Source organism: Gallinula chloropus, assembly GCF_964237585.1.
Source record: "Gallinula chloropus genome assembly, chromosome: 9".
Lineage (NCBI taxonomy): Eukaryota > Metazoa > Chordata > Aves > Gruiformes > Rallidae > Gallinula > Gallinula chloropus.
This window is the reverse complement of record NC_140094.1, coordinates 7,513,869-7,531,733: the sequence shown is the minus strand read 5'-3', so window position 1 is coordinate 7,531,733 and position 17,865 is coordinate 7,513,869. Positions and strand designations below refer to the sequence as shown.

The 17,865-nt window shown below is 34.8% G+C and overlaps 1 protein-coding gene across 1 annotated transcript; it reads left to right on the top strand.

Annotated features, from left to right (window-relative positions):
• Positions 1-989: 989 nt before the first annotated feature.
• Positions 990-15,269, top strand: CYP19A1 (cytochrome P450 family 19 subfamily A member 1; the record flags this gene model as incomplete). The annotated part of the gene is made up of 9 exons (XM_084268119.1): positions 990-1,134; positions 2,801-2,951; positions 5,107-5,261; positions 7,233-7,409; positions 8,070-8,184; positions 10,047-10,161; positions 10,772-10,934; positions 11,919-12,160; positions 15,018-15,269. 9 exons carry the CDS (start codon positions 990-992, stop codon positions 15,267-15,269), a joined length of 1,515 nt encoding a protein of 504 aa, XP_084124245.1.
• Positions 15,270-17,865: the final 2,596 nt, after the last annotated feature.

Sequence of the window (17,865 nt, the reverse complement as noted above, 5' to 3'; positions counted from 1 at the left end):
GATCTCTATTCTTAATTATCATCAGGGCAGGATTAAGAAGGTGCTTTATTAGTAAATTACTGTGCCGATGGAAGCAGCATCATTCTGTGGTTATGTGAGTTCTTATTCATAGAACAACATCTTCTTTCTCAGGTACAGTCACCTCTCATATTTTAGGACACAGTCAAAAATGACAACTTCAAAGGAATCCTTCTACTCCCCCTTTGCATAACAGACCTGTTCCATTTGCTTGGTTTTTCTTTCCTGTGCCAAGTGTTGTTTACTGTCTGAGGTAAGATACGGGACCAGGCAATGTATGAGCCCCTTGGAAAAAACCCCAAAGTGTGTAACACACAGAAATACTTAGCAGAAGAACCACAAAGGAATGCAATGCATTATACTACACCCAAAGGTTGACACTAAAGAGACCCCCCAAAACATAACACAGCGTTTCAAACAAAACCTGGCGTACATGTTATCTGCATCACAAAAAAGTAACGTAGATACTTTAGAAATGCAAGGACTCTGGTACTACAGGCATGCAAGAAGGAAAAAAGCTAAGTAACAGATAAAAGCTTGTGAGTGAACACATTCAATGCTTCAATGTATGCTGAAAGTTTAATTTCTTGTGTTTTGGTTAGAAATCTGCGAGGAGTAAACCTCAGTATTGGCCATCCAAGTCACTATCAGAGATAAGAGGTCTGTCAGCCAAAGTTCATAGCATTCTATGCTTTGATATCAAGGTTAGAAAAGCTTTGTTATTTCCAAACAAAAAAAAAAAAAACATCTGCTGCATGTCTGTTTTGACTTGTGATGTAGCTTGTTCTGGCAAGCAATCCAGGCTGTCACTCTCATTATAAAACAAAGCTACCTCAAGAGCTAAACTGCTCATTTACAAGATCTACAAAGGGGTTGAGAGGTACTGACTAAAGCTGAATATACGTGCTTGAGCTTTGAAAACTCTGCCTCTTCCCATTTCTCTCTAAAGAAAAAGAGAAGCTCTTGGAAAGATGGTACTGGAAACTCTGAATCCAATGCACTACAACATCACCAGCCTAGTACCAGAAACAATGCCAGTGGCCACCGTGCCCATACTCATCCTCATGTGTTTTCTGTTTCTAATATGGAATCACGAAGAAACTTCATCAATACCAGGTAAATTAACTTTAGCTATAGTATTACCTAAAAGCTATAAGAGTGGTTTTGTTTGTTTCTCAAATTTAAGTGAAAAAGTAATGCTGAATAATGATCGTATACTAACAAAATTTACTAAGAGTTGGGTTAATTAATGCAGTTTTTACAATAACTGATAAAAGAAATTGGGCTCTATTTTAAAATTTAGAACTTCTACAATTAACCTGGCTTGGCTATATAAATATAAGACATTTAGCTTTCTAGTTTATTATGTATATGCTAGAAAGATATAATACCATTTTACAAACTCTACGTGTTCATACTCTCATGTGTATTATAAACTTCTGTATTATACATGTTTTAAATTGAAACCTTTCCAAATTGTCTTTACTAAAAATGAACCATTATATAGGATATTATTCTGATTTTAGTGGGATATCAATTTTTTCTCTCCATGTTTGGCACTGAACACTCCAGAACAGAACAAAGCAATGTCAAACCTTTTCAGAGGGCATCTTCTGTAATAGTATAGGTGCTTATAGTAGACATTAGTAATTCAACATATTTTTTCATTATATGCAGTACAGTGAGGCACTACATGAACAAGAACAGTGTATACATCTCAAAGGTGTACATAAGGAATAATTCTAAACCAATGCAGTGGAACCTGAATGATATTTTGGGAAAAGACCACTGACAAACATCCTTCAGTATGCCAAAACTCTTCAAAAGTTAGAGAATTGGGAAAGTATTCACAGAAGGTTATGCGTTCCATTTGCATGCTTGATTGGATCAACAAGAAGATAGAACTAAATATGCTTTAAGTTTCTAGGTATTTAAGTAACCTGGGTTCTTTTGATTCCTATTAGCAAATGGTGGAGCTGTACACAACATTTACATTGTAAGCCATATACATAGGGTTTTAAGTACTTAATTTGTTTTGGTTTATGGAGTCAGATTTATGTTTTATCGACAAAAGGAGAAAACTGAGTTTTCCCTGAAGGAAAATTCCTTTTCAAAGTAACTAAAGGCAAATTCTTACCTTCTGTCTCCACTTTCTTCTTTTTGATATAAGAAAATTTGGTTCTGAGTTGCAGCAGAAGGATTCGAGAACTTTGTTGACTAGATGCATTATTAATCCATTCTTAGCTCCTACTTAAGCATGTTTTTGTAAATTCACATCTTTAAAGTACTTTTTTCTTAAAAGACCTCACTCTTGTATTAATGACTTTTTAGAGCAATGTAATTAATTACATTTAATTACATCAAAAGGATATCGGTGTTACCATGACACTTCAACACAAAACTCAAAGGATTTGTTCAAATCACAAATTAATAAGCCAGATGCATTTTTCTAGATAATTTCTTGTCTGATAGCTAGCTATTGTCCTTCCACATGTAAGCAATCTCAAAGGAGCAGTGTGAAGTTATATGAAGAATTAATGATTGTCGTTCGTTGTACATACATTGAATGAACTATAGGCTTCCACAGATATGAAGTGAGGTTTCAACAATGTAGATGCAAATTTTTCTAACACAGAACTTCAAAGTGGATTTTTATGTGTACTGCCCTATGCAGACCCTCAGCTGTCATGTTAAAAACCTCCTTTGAGAAGGGTGATGCTCAGATGTATATTCTTGTCAGTGAGCAGTGTTGAGACCAAACTTTTCTTACCCTATTTCTTAGGGCCAGGATACTGTATGGGAATCGGTCCCCTCATTTCACATGGGAGATTTCTCTGGATGGGAGTAGGTAATGCCTGCAACTACTACAATAAGACATATGGAGAATTTGTGAGAGTTTGGATCAGCGGTGAAGAAACATTTATAATTAGCAAGTAAATCCTTATTTTCTATCATTAATAGCATGAAAAGCTTTTTCATAATTTTACAACCACTTTGCTATTTTTTCCCTAAAGTAGAATAAAAGTTATTATTTTCAAAAGTTATCTTAATATAAACCTTTTCCTTCCTGCTATTTCCAGGCACCTTTTTCTAAACCTTTTGTTTTTTTTAAAGACTCTACTACTGAAGGCTATGTGAATTCTCTTGTTTTCTTCAGGGAAAGGAAGATTAAACACTCTGGCTTAGTCCTAAAATTATTTACTGTCTCTTACTATTCCAGTTAAAATTAGGACTGCATACTATACAGGAAAATTTTCATTCTGTAAAAGCTTTTGAAAGATGACACAGTACAGAGGACTATCACAGGATTTGCTATGTGAGGCAAGCCAGATTCATCTGTCCTTTTGCCGCTGTAAAAAGAGGTGATCCTGACATGAAAACTATTTACATTCCCATCCTACATAAGTTGATATTTACAATACTAATATTAATACTATTACGTGTTAATAATGTAAAATGCTATGAACCCCACTTTCTATACTAACAATTCATTGAAAACAATTCTGGAGTGCTGCTCACCAATGCTGTAGCTGCATCAGACTTTATAGCCAATACAGCCCTTTCCTTGAGATTGTCTTTTTGCTTAAAACAACTGACAGTACATAGAGAACTGGTATTTAATGCTTTTAAACCCCCAATAAAGTGGAATAAAATTTTCAGTGGATCATAAATTCACTGCAAAACAAATTGTAACCCCAATTCTGTGAAATTATATGATTTCCACAAATATCATCCAAATATAATCATACTGTGATGCTAATGCACAAAGAAAGACTCGCTGCCTTGGTTACAATAGACATTGTCTTTTGAAGGATTTCATGAAATAGTTTGATGAGGAAAATTTTCTTACAGAAGGTCATACGTCAAAAACTTTCCTTAAATCATTATTGTCTCCCCTGTGCAGATGTATGGAATGGAAGGAAACAAAATGAGCCTCCTGCACCTTTCTGCTTTGAGGACAGCTGCCACAATTGAACACTTACCTTTTAATTTTCATGAAAATACAGATGATTTTCCTAGACATGCAAAAAGCCTTTAAGGGAATTAGAAGAGAGCAGGTGTGGGGAAGTGTAGGAAAGAGAGATTAGGCTAAATTCCTTGGAAGGCTGGACCTGCAGACATACTCCTCTGTTTTTCTGCCACTCCTTAATCCATGTTTGTCTATTTATATCACACCATGTCTTGCTGTTAACTTTACCTTTGCTCATGCAAAACTACAGTTAAAATGCAGCACTGCTGAAGCCACTAGCAAGATTTCCATTTACTTTGTCTGACTGAAAAAATAAACTAATCCATCAAAGTACTCTGGGACTTGGTCCATTGAGTATGCTGCGTAGTAAAGAGTAGTGTATTTTTTAATTTCAATCTCTGTTCTGATTTTCTTTCTTTTTGTGGGTTTTCATCATGTCAACATTTCTAAAGTGCTTGCTCCCTCTAAAGGAAATTTTATCTTAAAGCAATAATGCCAGTTCACAACCTATTTGAAATCACATGTAAATAAACCTTGTCAACTGTAAGAAGAATTACACATATCAGGGGGTTCCCCAACATTTCTACTTAGGAATATGTATCCCACACATCGTCATATTGTGATGCTGCATATTTAAATGACAACTCCATATTTATGCTATCTGTGTCTGGGAATGATCAAATATCTACAAGATTATAGCTGCAATTTAGTACACATTATGAAGAAATTATCAACCATTTTACACCTCATCTGAAATATCTGACACTGGGCATTGCCCAAGTGTATCTTATATATCTATATATATATATAATTCTATGCATACACACTATTTAGATTCACATCTTTTGGTAACCATTTGCATTTTAACTAAAACATAGTTTTTCATTTTAACAGAATACATTATTGCTCTAATATATTTTCAGAAGGCATTTAGCATCAAGTTTAATAATGTAAAAGGAACAATATTTAATGTCAAGCATCGTATTTCCTGCTAAATTGAGACTGCAAGTCAGCACTTCAGAGTAATTACCAAATATCTACATAAAATTTACGAATATAATCTATGAAACTGTGTCATTGCTTTGGGCTTTTTTTTTCTCCCCCTTTTTCTTTCCCAGATCCTCAAGCGTGTTCCATGTAATGAAACACTGGCATTATGTTTCACGATTTGGGAGCAAGCTTGGATTACAGTGCATTGGCATGTATGAAAATGGGATCATATTTAACAACAACCCGGCACACTGGAAAGTAATTCGACCCTTTTTCACCAAAGGTAAAACAGTCTCTATTAATACACCGTATCGCTGTAGCCCATAGTCTACCCTTTCTGAAATGCTGTTTGTCTTTTGCATATTTAAGTTACAGAAATCAGCTGTCTTGATATATCCCATAGAAATATTTTAATACAGATGTCTTTCATGCTTATCCTGCTTGCTGAGTTATTTGAGATGCTTCTGAAGATTCTTAATTTCATCCATTACAACAAAATTAATTGATGTCCACAAGCCATGTTTTTACATTTCAAGTGCAGCATTTACATTAGCTCAATTGGCACATCCATAAATGACATAATTGGCTGAACCCAGTGTAGGCTGGGGTGGTAACAAAGACTTTTCTGTCTTCCTCTAAGCAGGGGGGGGGGTGGGGGGTAAGAGAGGAAGAAGCTTTAATTTCAAAATTAACTTAAACAGGTTTTCTGTACAGATCTTCCATCAATCCCTTTCATACAATAGGAATCAACATAGTAAAGAAAAAGACTGAAATCATTAGTATCATTAGGTTGAAATCAAATAGGACATTACATAAACTCCAATGTTAATATTATATAGGTCTGCAAATTTTTGATTCCCCTTCTTTACACAAACTGAAATTTTTTAGTATTTGTATACTGTTAGAATTACTTCCTTCTGATGATCTTACAGCCTTCCTAACAAAACTGCTGCATTTATTTTGAAAGCTCCACAGTTGTCCTGTTTTTGGCTGGAACAAAGTCAATCCTCTTTCTAGTAGCCAGCACAGTGCTGTGTCTTGGCTTTAGCATGCGAATAATGTTGATAACACAGTGATGTTTTCAGTTGTTGCTAGGTAGTTGTAGCCTCCACACTAAGCCAAGGACTTTTCAGCTTCCCACACCCTGCAGGTGCACCAGAAGCTGGGAGAGCACAGCCAGGACAGCTGACCCAGACTGGCCAAAGGGATATTCCCTGCCATATAGCACCATGCCACGTATATAACTGGGGAAGCAGGCTGGGAAGAGCAATTGCTGCTTGGAAACAGATCAGGCATCACAGCAGAGGTGGTTTTTTTTTTCCACAGGTGATGAGCAACTGCATTTGTGCATCACTTGTTTTACATGTATTTTTATTATTCTCTTCCTTCATTATCTTATTAAACTGTCTTTACCTCAACACACAATATTTTTTTCCCATTCCCTTCTTCGTCCCCTGATGGAGACAGAGGTGAGCAAGTGGCTGCACGATGCTCAGTTACCAACTGGGATTAACCACAACAACAGAAAAGATTCTCATCAGCTGAGATTGCGCTAGTTTATAAAAGTAAATCAGCACCTAGGAGAAATTAATTATGTGTTGGTTTAATTTTCTGTACTATTTGGTTGATATATCTGTGCTGATACTTTGGCCTTTCCTACATGATTCTCCTATTGAAAAATACCAGCAACCTCAAACTGTTTGAAGATGACAGGAATATTATTTTCTACTTATTCCTAGAACAACAAGTTCTCCCTATTTACAAAACAGACCCCTCTCTTCTCAATTACAAACATACAATCCTCCTCAACACACATTTGATAATTTCCTTGAGGCAATTACAGCAATTCTTGTATGGAAAAGTAATTTGAGTACTTAAGGCAAGACTTCCAAACTGACTCCAAAACGTAATTGAATGCATCCCTGCTGGACCCTATCAAAGTCTGACTGAATCACACAGCAACAAAATTGACCACTGCTTTTGAATTCTTAAAATGCATTAAGTCTGTCACGGCACTGAGATACAAAGTGGCTGGATGCAAGGAAAGTTTGGACTTTGAGTTCATTGCAATTTTAACTCAAAACATTTACATTTTCCTTTCAAATTATGATAAATCAGTAACTTTCAGAATGATTTTATACCAGCCACTCACATGATAATGGTTTACATTTTATTGATACTATTTTGGCCAATTGAGAAGTTATAAGGTATGAAAGTTAACCAATCTTCTGATCATTCTGTAAATATATTTCAGCTCTGTCTGGTCCTGGTCTTGTACGTATGATAGCAATTTGTGTGGAATCGACAATTGATCACCTGGACAAACTAGAGGAAGTAACCACTGAAGTAGGAAACATCAATGTGTTGAATCTTATGAGACGGATCATGCTTGACACATCTAACAAGCTTTTTCTCAGGATCCCTTTGGATGGTACTAAGCTTTGTTTTTATACCTTATGATAGATCTAAAGTGTCAGCCTAAGGAAAAAACTCATTGACATAACTAAGCAGTTTTGTTTCAGAAAACAGCAAGAAGAGACTTGCATCACCATATAATTGAAATGATTTGCAAATTATTTTAGTTATAAAAGAGAACATTCTGTGACAAAAACACACATTTACCTCAATAGTACCATTTAAGGGTATTTTTATGCATCTAACAATTGGACACCTTTCCAAACTAAATGATTGCCTTGAAAAGTTCACCCGACATTTTATCTTCTGTGATTTATTCATCCTCAAAACCATATGACAGAAATAACGTTATCATGACATATCAATTATCCCATTTCAATATCCTGCAAGAATTCTGCTTCTGCTCTCCTTGGGGGAGACTGTTTGGCTCTGGTTACCTCAACACTCTCCTCCTAGCTAGCTACCAAAAGTTTTTACATATATCTATTTCTACAGTGTGTTACAAATGTTTCATAATGCTACCTACCAAATTTTAAAACCAATTGTTGAACAAATTCCTGTGAACTTAGTTCAAGTAGGGAACAGGGCCTGATTATTTTTTTCTGAACCATTTGACTTGACTTATATTTGTTGAGGCTTATATTTTATACTGCTTTTTGTTAACTTGTATTTGCAGAAAGTGCCATTGTACTTAAGATACAGAACTACTTTGATGCATGGCAAGCACTTTTATTGAAGCCCGACATCTTTTTTAAGATTTCTTGGCTGTGCAAGAAATACGAGGAGGCAGCGTAAGTATCAGCAGTTTTACAAGTCATTTGCATAACATTCTAAGGAGATCTTCTTTGATATTTTCCTCTGCCTTTTGGAAAATAAATTGGGAAACTTGCAAAGGTGTCTGGATGAAGTCGCCTATCTGCAGACCCAAAATAGCCACAGAACGAGATTTGCCACTGTTGCTACAAGCGGCTGATCTTATGTGATGATGTAAAGCCCTTGTCTATTCAGTTCTAGTTTACTCACTAAAACACTAATTTATGCTAGCCAAAGTATAAAATTAAATTGAAATCCCTGGTTCAGATCAAACAGAAAAGGAAGTGTCATTCTACCGGATGAAGTTACATTTGCTATGTAGTGAAGGATGCTCAAATAGTAGGGTACTGTTCATCAAAACCAGAAAACCCATCTACATTCACAGCATTGTCCCAGAAGAGGTAACCCCTGGACATACTTGTATATCTGGGTGCCCTCAAAGTGCACTTTTCAATCAACAACCAATTTAGTTAAACCCTGGTGCTCAGCATGAAAAGCCATATTAAGATTTTCATTTTTTTTTTCATAAATGGCGAAAAAATACATTTTGCCATCTTCCTTTTTGCAAACATATGAAATGCTGCTTCTTTGTTTATGATCTCATTTGCCATCTCTGCCAAAAGAGGATTGTCTATAAAAAGAACTGGCAACCAGTTTGTTCGTTTTGGATTTGGTTTCATTCTACTTACAAAGCATGTGTAATAAATTGTTTTGATACTGCTATGAAAATAACAGGGTTTACAGGAAAAATGGAGGTTCATCAAAAGTAATTGGCAATACTTATGATCTAGAAACAAGATTTACCTTCTCTTACACTTGCTTGCAAGTTTTATTATGGCCCTGACTAGCATTTTATTCTGTGATTCGAATAATAGATAACTATGGTGGCCCAGTTACTACTAGAAAACTCCCGCAGGCAAATATTGATGTTTCAAAAGCAAATCACATTAAAATGGACCTATTCATTAATTTAAAAATATGAAAAAATTATGGGAAATTATGAAAAATGTATAAAGATTTCTGCAGTAATCTTCATCTTTGATCCTTATCATATCACCACAGGATACGATGACTTCTGATATTCTTCTGATAAAGTTGGCAAAAAAGACCATTTGCTATTTCTAACACATAAGAAAGAGTTATAAATAGTGAGCACTTTACCAGGTTTGAAGTTTCAGATGCATTTAACCCTACAAACAGTCAAATTTTCAACCCAAATAATAACAATTGCAAATGGAAAGCCTGAGAATTTAATTCAAATATTTTTCAAAATACTTTTAAAAAAAAAAGTTAACTTCAAATCTGTGGCTAATTGAACCCCCCAAATAAAAATATAAAAACTGCTGGACCTTCCTTCTTCACCACTAAAATACAAACTGTTGATACAGTATTAACAGCTATATAAGAAAAAATTTAGATCAATTCTACCTTCAAACTAGTACAGTTTTTCTTACATTTATCTACATTTTTATAACAATTATCCTTCATATTCTCTAAGTTCATTTTATTCACTGATACAACACATAGAAGAAAAAAATCTTTGGAAAGGTTACTAAATCTTAAAAAACTCTATTCATTAATAGAATATACAGACTTTTTTTTTTTTTAGTCTATCAGATAAAAAGATTTCAGCCCAAATAATTCTTTAATGAGAAATAAGAAAATACCCCTCCCCTTAGTGTTACTGCTTTTGCAGAGAACCATATAACCACTTTTACAAATGCTTAATTTCTGTTACTCTTAGATGTTTTTTTTTCAGTAGAATACCTGTGTTTCATATACTAGTGTATACTGAAAGTCTGCAGATATTTACCAATATGTTGTATTGTATCTGTTTCAGCAAGGATCTGAAAGGAGCAATGGAAATCTTAATAGAACAGAAAAGACAAAAGCTTTCCACTGTTGAAAAACTGGATGAACACATGGATTTTGCATCCCAGCTGATTTTTGCACAGGTATTGGCAATGAACTCAAAATATGGCTTACTTGGACTTTTTTGAAATTCTCCTGTCACACCACAGACTTTGCAGACTTCATTTATCTATCTGAATGCAATGTGATCATAAAGGGATACAAATTAGTTGGACCTGGAAACCCTAATAGTGATTAAAGTACTGAATAGCTGCATTTTTGGGAACAAGTGCTTCTCTGATTACTTTGTCTTAGCTTACACAACATCCTTAAAACTTTTGCATCTATCTCAATGTCCACCAGTATTTTCCTAACCCCTGTATTTATCTTTTCTTTGCACAGGCTATGCCATGTAAATCCTGTCTTGTATAACCTCTGACAAACTCTGTGACTAAAGGGAATAAATCAATAGGAATCTGAGCTAGCAACAAACTTTCATGTAAAATAATACACACCCATCAAAAGATGAGTTTTCTGCTTTTCTCCAAAAGACCAAAACTGAATGTTATTTAGCAGATGAAATAAAGAGTTCCAAGATGTTTACATTTGTTGAAAGCAGATATTTTATGTCCTTCCCATTCTACCGTTAGAGGACTTTTGTTGGAATGAGAAGACAGCAACTAATGTTTTCCTAAAAATTTTCCATTTTTTCAGAACAGAGGGGATCTCACTGCCGAGAATGTGAACCAGTGTGTGCTGGAGATGATGATTGCTGCTCCTGATACTCTGTCTGTGACTCTCTTCTTCATGCTAATACTGATTGCCGAGCACCCCACAGTGGAAGAGGAGATGATGAAAGAAATCGAATCTGTTATGGGTAAGCAGGAACTGCAAAGTCAGTGATGTGAGAAAACAATTTTGCTTCAACAGTGATCTAATTTCAATTATTCAAAAGCTGAAGATACTAGGCATTTTCTTCTAATGGAAGCATTTGCTATAAAAATCTATGAACTGCACTGTAAGTAAAAGATTTTATTTGAGATCAAATGAGAGAAGATGAGCATTTTGTAAGATAAATCCTAAAAGGAATAATCAAAATTGACAATATATTAGAATGAATGAGCTACACTCGCTCCTCAGCAACAGCAGTGCAAATTAGCACTCACTTCATAAGTTCCCCTGAAATTATTTTAGATTTACCTTGAAATAGCAGAAGGGGACACTCATTTCAAAGACTTTTAGTCACCAATATTTCTATGTGTATATATAGAACCTAAGTTTCACTATGACTGCAATCCTTGAACTGCTTGTGGCTTGAAAGTTACAGTACAGCTCTCACTGGCAGTATGTCATGGTGCTGCTGCTGAAGGATTTAAGTTGGAAGCTGCCCATGGTGACTTAAATAGTTAGACCACAGTAGGACCCAGCTGTACATCCAGCCAAACCCAAACATGTGGTGAAAATTTAAGGTTCCTACAAAGTTATCTCCCATCAGCAGACTATTCCCTGGTTCTGTTTACTGTCAGCTCTAAGAAAATGTATTAGTTTTATCTCATTACTCTCAGTGGTACAAAAGTCAGGGAAGGACTTTCAGAACTTGTCATTGACAAGAACGCAGAACAAAGACTCAGTGTATTAAGAAGATAAGGCTAGAAGATTGTGAATTCATAAACTATAGTTTATGCTGATGAACAATATACCAGATTTCCTGACTATGTAATGCTACACAAGAAATTTAGAAGCTGTAGAAACCTTCCTACCATTTCAGGAACCAAGAATCTTCAAAAAATGTTTTGGTATTTGTATAATGAAGCTATTAAATTCATAACCAACCTCTTCACCATCTGTTTTATTCCTCAAGGTGACAGAGACATACAGAGTGATGACATGCCAAACTTAAAAATTGTGGAGAATTTTATTTATGAAAGCATGAGATACCAGCCAGTTGTGGACTTGATCATGAGAAAAGCTTTACAAGATGATGTAATTGATGGTTATCCTGTGAAAAAGGGGACAAATATTATTCTCAATATCGGACGTATGCATAAGCTTGAATTCTTCCCAAAACCAAATGAGTTTTCTCTTGAAAATTTTGAGAAAAATGTAAGTTTTCTAGCTTTTCTATCTATTCCTTATAGGAAATTAGATACTGTTTATTGATAATATAGAATATAATATTTTGATCAAGAACTTTGTGACCATAAGACTGGTGTCTAAATGCATAGTTAGCTATACATCTGCTATTTATTATTATTAAAGTTGGGCTGATATTTTACTATCCAAGTGCCTCTTCAAAACAATTCTAATATTAAACCCATTTTTTTCCCAGGCATCTCATTTTTTGTTGCATTTGTCAAAGGAACGCTTAGTTCCTGCTATATCCTCTGACATTATACAAAACAAATAGCCTTTAGGGAGCTAGAGCTTTACAAGTAGCACAAAACAGAGCTGAGGCTGTGTGGAGATTCCTGGAGAAGTGAAGTAGCATAGTACCTCCTGAGAAACCAAGTATCTACCACTTTTTTTTTTTTAATTTTATTTTTAAACAAAAATAAACATCTGTATACCAAAATGGAAATCTTAGATTTTAACCAACTCAGTACTGCAGATGTGGAGTAATTCCGTCCTAGTTCAGTACAGCATTTAACTTATATTCTAACTCCCAAAAGAACTTGACTTTTCATTAGTCTAGATGACCAAGTCTTGTATTATAAGCAATATGTGATTTCTCCTGTCTGTAATACCCTAGAATTTTAAACCATCCTTAAGATTATTTTCTTTCATTTAGACATCTGCTTTTCTGATTCATGAATAAACAAATTGTTTTGCAAAACTGTATTTGTTAGCAATAATCATCTAGAGAGACTAAAACTGTTTTGAAAGAAAGCAAACCGATTTTATGCCATATTAGTCTCCTTGGTTTTGACACTTAACTAGCACAAATGGAAGTAGACAACACTGCTACCCATGTGACAGAGAGCACAAAGTATGAAATACTGAGGTGTGATTAGCGCTTCTGCAGGGAAATTAGAAAGATCTCTGGAATAAACAGCCACACAAGAGTGGAGGGCATTATGTGAAAGGAATCTCAACTGCGGAATTTTAGCCTTACTGTCATACATGTACATAGATAAGCCTCAGGTTGAATAGGGTTGAAGCTAAAAGGTTAATGTTTTCTACAGCTGTCCTAGTTCTCAACTTGTCTAACTAAAAATTTAGGAAATAATTTTATTACCGGCAAAACTACTTTCCTTTGAGCTGTTAGCAGCTCACACAGATAAACATCCACAGACAGTAATTTCAGTTTCTGAGAAATAAATAATTATCCAATTTGTTAGACCAAAAATGGGCTTTCTAATAAAAACACCTGAAGAAATAATTAAGAAAAACAAAGAAGCAAAAAGATGGACGTTCAATCCAGAACAGTTTTACTTTTCCCCTACCAAAACCAAAGAAATGTAGGAGTACCATGTACGCAGCACACACAAATAAGCACTAAACCAGCTGGTTAACAGTTCTAAACTGATGGTTAATTATCCATAAAAAACTGCACATGGTATTAAAAATGACAGATCAAGATAAAAAAGTCATTGTAGAAAATTCATTAAGAGATTAAGTTTATTGAAATAACTATTCACTTATTCACTATGCAGTTTCCATTTTGCCACCCATTATTTTCATTCAAAGTATTTCTACCAAACTGGATTTCTTGCTTACTTTATAAGTACACTTTGCTACTAAAAATATTTCCCCTTGACCAAATCTTTGAAGGACACATTTTCTATCTGACTTGACGTATTCTCTTGCCACAATTATTCTAGCAGGCACAATTTTCACACAGTTCTCCATAAGTGAAAAGCAATCCGCACCATTATTTATGGCAACATGGCATTGTTAGAATCTAAATATTTTTCCATTTTCCAAGGCTGTGCATTTAACACCGTGCTGTACTGGCAGCTGCTGTACTTGCTCTGTATTACAAACACTTGTATTTACCTTTTTTTTTTTTTTTCCAAAAGTACAGCTCAGTTTATTTGGAAAAAAAAAAAAAAAAGAGAGAAAAATAATAAGAAAACATTTTCCTCAGTCTTAAAAGGGGGGGGAGGAGGAAGAAAGGACACTTTCTAGATAATTTGAAATAAAGCAACCTTTTCCACTCTAATTTTGGGTTAAATAGTAAGTCAGAACACAGCTAATATCTTTGTTTAAAAAACATAAAGCTACACAGATGAAGAAAAATATTTTCTTTACGGACAGACTTGCTTTCTGTAGTCATAACAAGTGCTTTTGTACCTCATCAGCAGTACTGTTTCTGTTGTTGGGACTGTTTTAGATAACTGTCAATGTCAGAAGTTGCAGAAACTGGATGTGCATTGTCCAACAGAAGAATCCTGTATTTTACATCACAGGACAGGAGGCAATCATTTTACAAGTGTTGCCTCTCTATTAGATATCAAATAAAATTTTCAACATTATATTTTATAACAAATTAATACTGGGGAACACTAGCTTTTTAATGGCAATTACAGTAGGTATATGGGTTTATGATTATTTTTAGAGAAGGCATCAGTCTATATATCAAACATTTATGAGCTTTGTAAAAAACATTTTCTGAAAGAGTTGTACGTATAATGAAGAACAAAAGCTTCACCCTGTTTTACAACTTGTGATAAAAATACCTGTAGTTCACAGGATGAACTGACTGATATACATGGGCAGAATTCATCTGCCAAATTTTACATTCCCTTCTGCATCTGCATGTAAACTGGCATACCTACCTTCTGTAGGTGCCTCCGTATTTTGGCTTGAGTCGGGTAAGAGGGTTTTTCAGTGAAAAGCTCCTAAGAGATTCTTTCCACAAATTTTCCAGAATATATTTACTGCCAATCCCCATCATTATTTGACTACTTTTATGAAGAAAAAAATGCCTTAAATTTATTCCTTGTGTTATTCTGTACAGGTTCCTTCACGCTACTTCCAACCATTTGGATTTGGCCCTCGGGGCTGTGTAGGAAAATTTATTGCCATGGTAATGATGAAAGCAATTCTGGTGACTCTTCTGAGAAGGTGCAGAGTACAGACCATGAAAGGAAGAGGCCTTAACAACGTTCAGAAGAACAATGACTTATCCATGCATCCAGTAGAAAGGCAGCCTCTGCTGGAGATGGTTTTCACTCCAAGAAGCAACACAAACAAAAGTCAGGGTGACTAAAATGGATCAGCATTAAAGTTGCAGGGCTTTCTCAGCCACAGCTACTTAGAAATACCCATCATTCCCAGGTAAAGGTATAGAATAAAACATTTTGTTGTCCTTGAATCACTGTGGCTTTAGATGACAATTTGCTCTGCCTGTTCAGCAGATTCAGGTTCTGGCCACAACTTTTATGTAATAAAGACTAAAATTTTAAAAAAAAAAAGTCCGTTTGGTACATGCTAACACACTGTATGCAGGACTCCTGGCTACTTCTTAAAACCATCAAGTTCAGGTGAAGTTATGCCTTGCTTTTCAAACAGTTCAAGTTCAGAGGTATGGGTGTCAACAAAAGAACATGTCTGGTGTGCATTTAATCCCAAGACTACTTGTGTCTCCCTTGCCTTCACCTCCCCAAAGTTGGACCTAGCAGTATTTAATTATCTGGTTTTGAAAACATCTGAATAAATCATATTAAAGTTAATTATAATACTATGAAACAATTTTAAATATTTAGGACATAAATTATTAAAAAGCTGTACAAAAAGCCATTCAAACATTTCTCTTTACTGTGTTTTGCTGTCATATTAAACAAATACCAAAGACAGTGTCAGATAGATTTTAGAGATGGTAGTAATTTTCAGAGTACTAGGTAATACGACAGTTGAGAACTTCTTTCTATTTGTAAAACAGTATCCTGCTACAGAGTATGTTACATGGCACCTGTGAACATGTCCAGCTGAGAAAGAAATTTGAAACATTACTACTACTATTACACACACAAAATGCTCACAGCTCCACCTCATCTGATTAACTATAGAAATTTCCCACCTCACCTCAATTTGGTGAAGAACTTCAAATTCTGTCTGTGCTAAGCAGTACCAGATCCTGTTTCAGTCTGGGTTTAGTTGCTCAATTCTACTTCAGAGAGTAAGATGTGGACTTATTGCCCATGTTTCCCCCACCACAGCAGGGGATAAAGCCACTCCTTAGCCACATTGCTCTTACCGCTTCTCCTGAAAGGGCCCTGGGCTCTATCCTGCTATCAAGCATCTAATCATCTTGCCTTACACTCACCTACTTCACATCCGTAGCCCAGAAGTGAAACACTGCTTCAGAAGGTAGACTTTTTTCTCTTTTTTTTTTTCTTTTTTTTTTTCTTTTTTTTTAAGGTAAGATGGAGGTCTCATTGGATAAAAGCTCAGAGTTTCAGAACTTTTCTCCTTGGGCACTATGAAGGAACAGATTTCTGGAAAATATTTCTGAAAGATTTTTTGCCTACAAAGATCTTAATTATAAATTAGGATTAGCTCTGTACTTAGTCCTTAACAGGAAAAGTACATGACTACCTAAAACTTGTTGTTGAAATTGGTAGAAATTTTGACATTCATTGATCTCTACCAGCCTAATGATGAGTTTTTAGTTTGAACAAGAAAGAAAAAGACCTTCCTGGCTTATTGACAACATTCTTTGACAGACATTTTCTATGTTCAGTAAGATTGAGTTTTCATACTATGTAACCCAAAGAAGGGATTTTTCTGGATAAAGTGCCTTGATAAAGCCAACTAACCAATATACAAATCGGCTTTATATTAAACTTTTCCTTCCAAGTCACTTAAACTGCAAAAAAGAAAAGAAAATAATAAATTCTTTATGTATTGCTTATGTCCTTACTTAAAGAAAAAATAAATCTGATTAATCTTCTCTCAGACCACAGCTCTCTGCAAGAACAGCAGAGGAAGATCTAGCCAATAGCATATAAACCTGCATAAACCCAGAAATACATATGTGTACCAGACAAAGGTAATGCGGTCAGGCTGGGACTAGTGCCAAGAAGAGAAGCATCATTTCTCAAAACAACATGCAAATTTTTTAGAGTAATTTTTAAAAAACCAAACAACTCAAAATTGAAAGGAGAGTAGTTCATTGTAGCTGGGTCACTTTTACAGCTTTCTCCATAGCATTTGTATGGTACTCAAAAATTGCAATAGTGAAGTGCAGACCCACAGCACATGTAAATACAGACAAAATTGGTCATTTGAAAATGTATGGAAAGAGGATTTCTATTTTTTTTTAAGTCATGAAGTGACACAGTGGTATGAACCTTTGGAATATCTGATGTATGTGTATTCTCTGTAGCCTTTGAACTAGGGAAATTGTTAGAGCTGTTGGGAGAAGAAAAAAAAACACAACAAAAACCAAACAAAACTCAGAAAAAACTTATTAAATCCCATTCTTATTCATTTGGTATCATAAATCACAAAAAAAGGTACTTCACTACATACATTGTATAAGAACCTTATAAAGAAATCCCTAAAGGGTCCTTTTTCTTGGGAATATATATACACAGTATTCATCATCACTTATTTCACAGACAATGACATTTTTTAAGTGATAATTTACTCTGTTTTTCCATCACATAATTATAGGTGCCTCCCTGTGTAAAATTTTTCACAAGGTTGGAATTAATAAATTACTTTTATCATTCAAATTTTGACATAATTAAATAAAATAATGTAGATCAATGAAAAAATGCATGCTGTTCTGATTTCTATTATGTATTGTTGAATTTGTATGCTGGAATTTCAGAAACATGATTACCATAATTATTCTATGT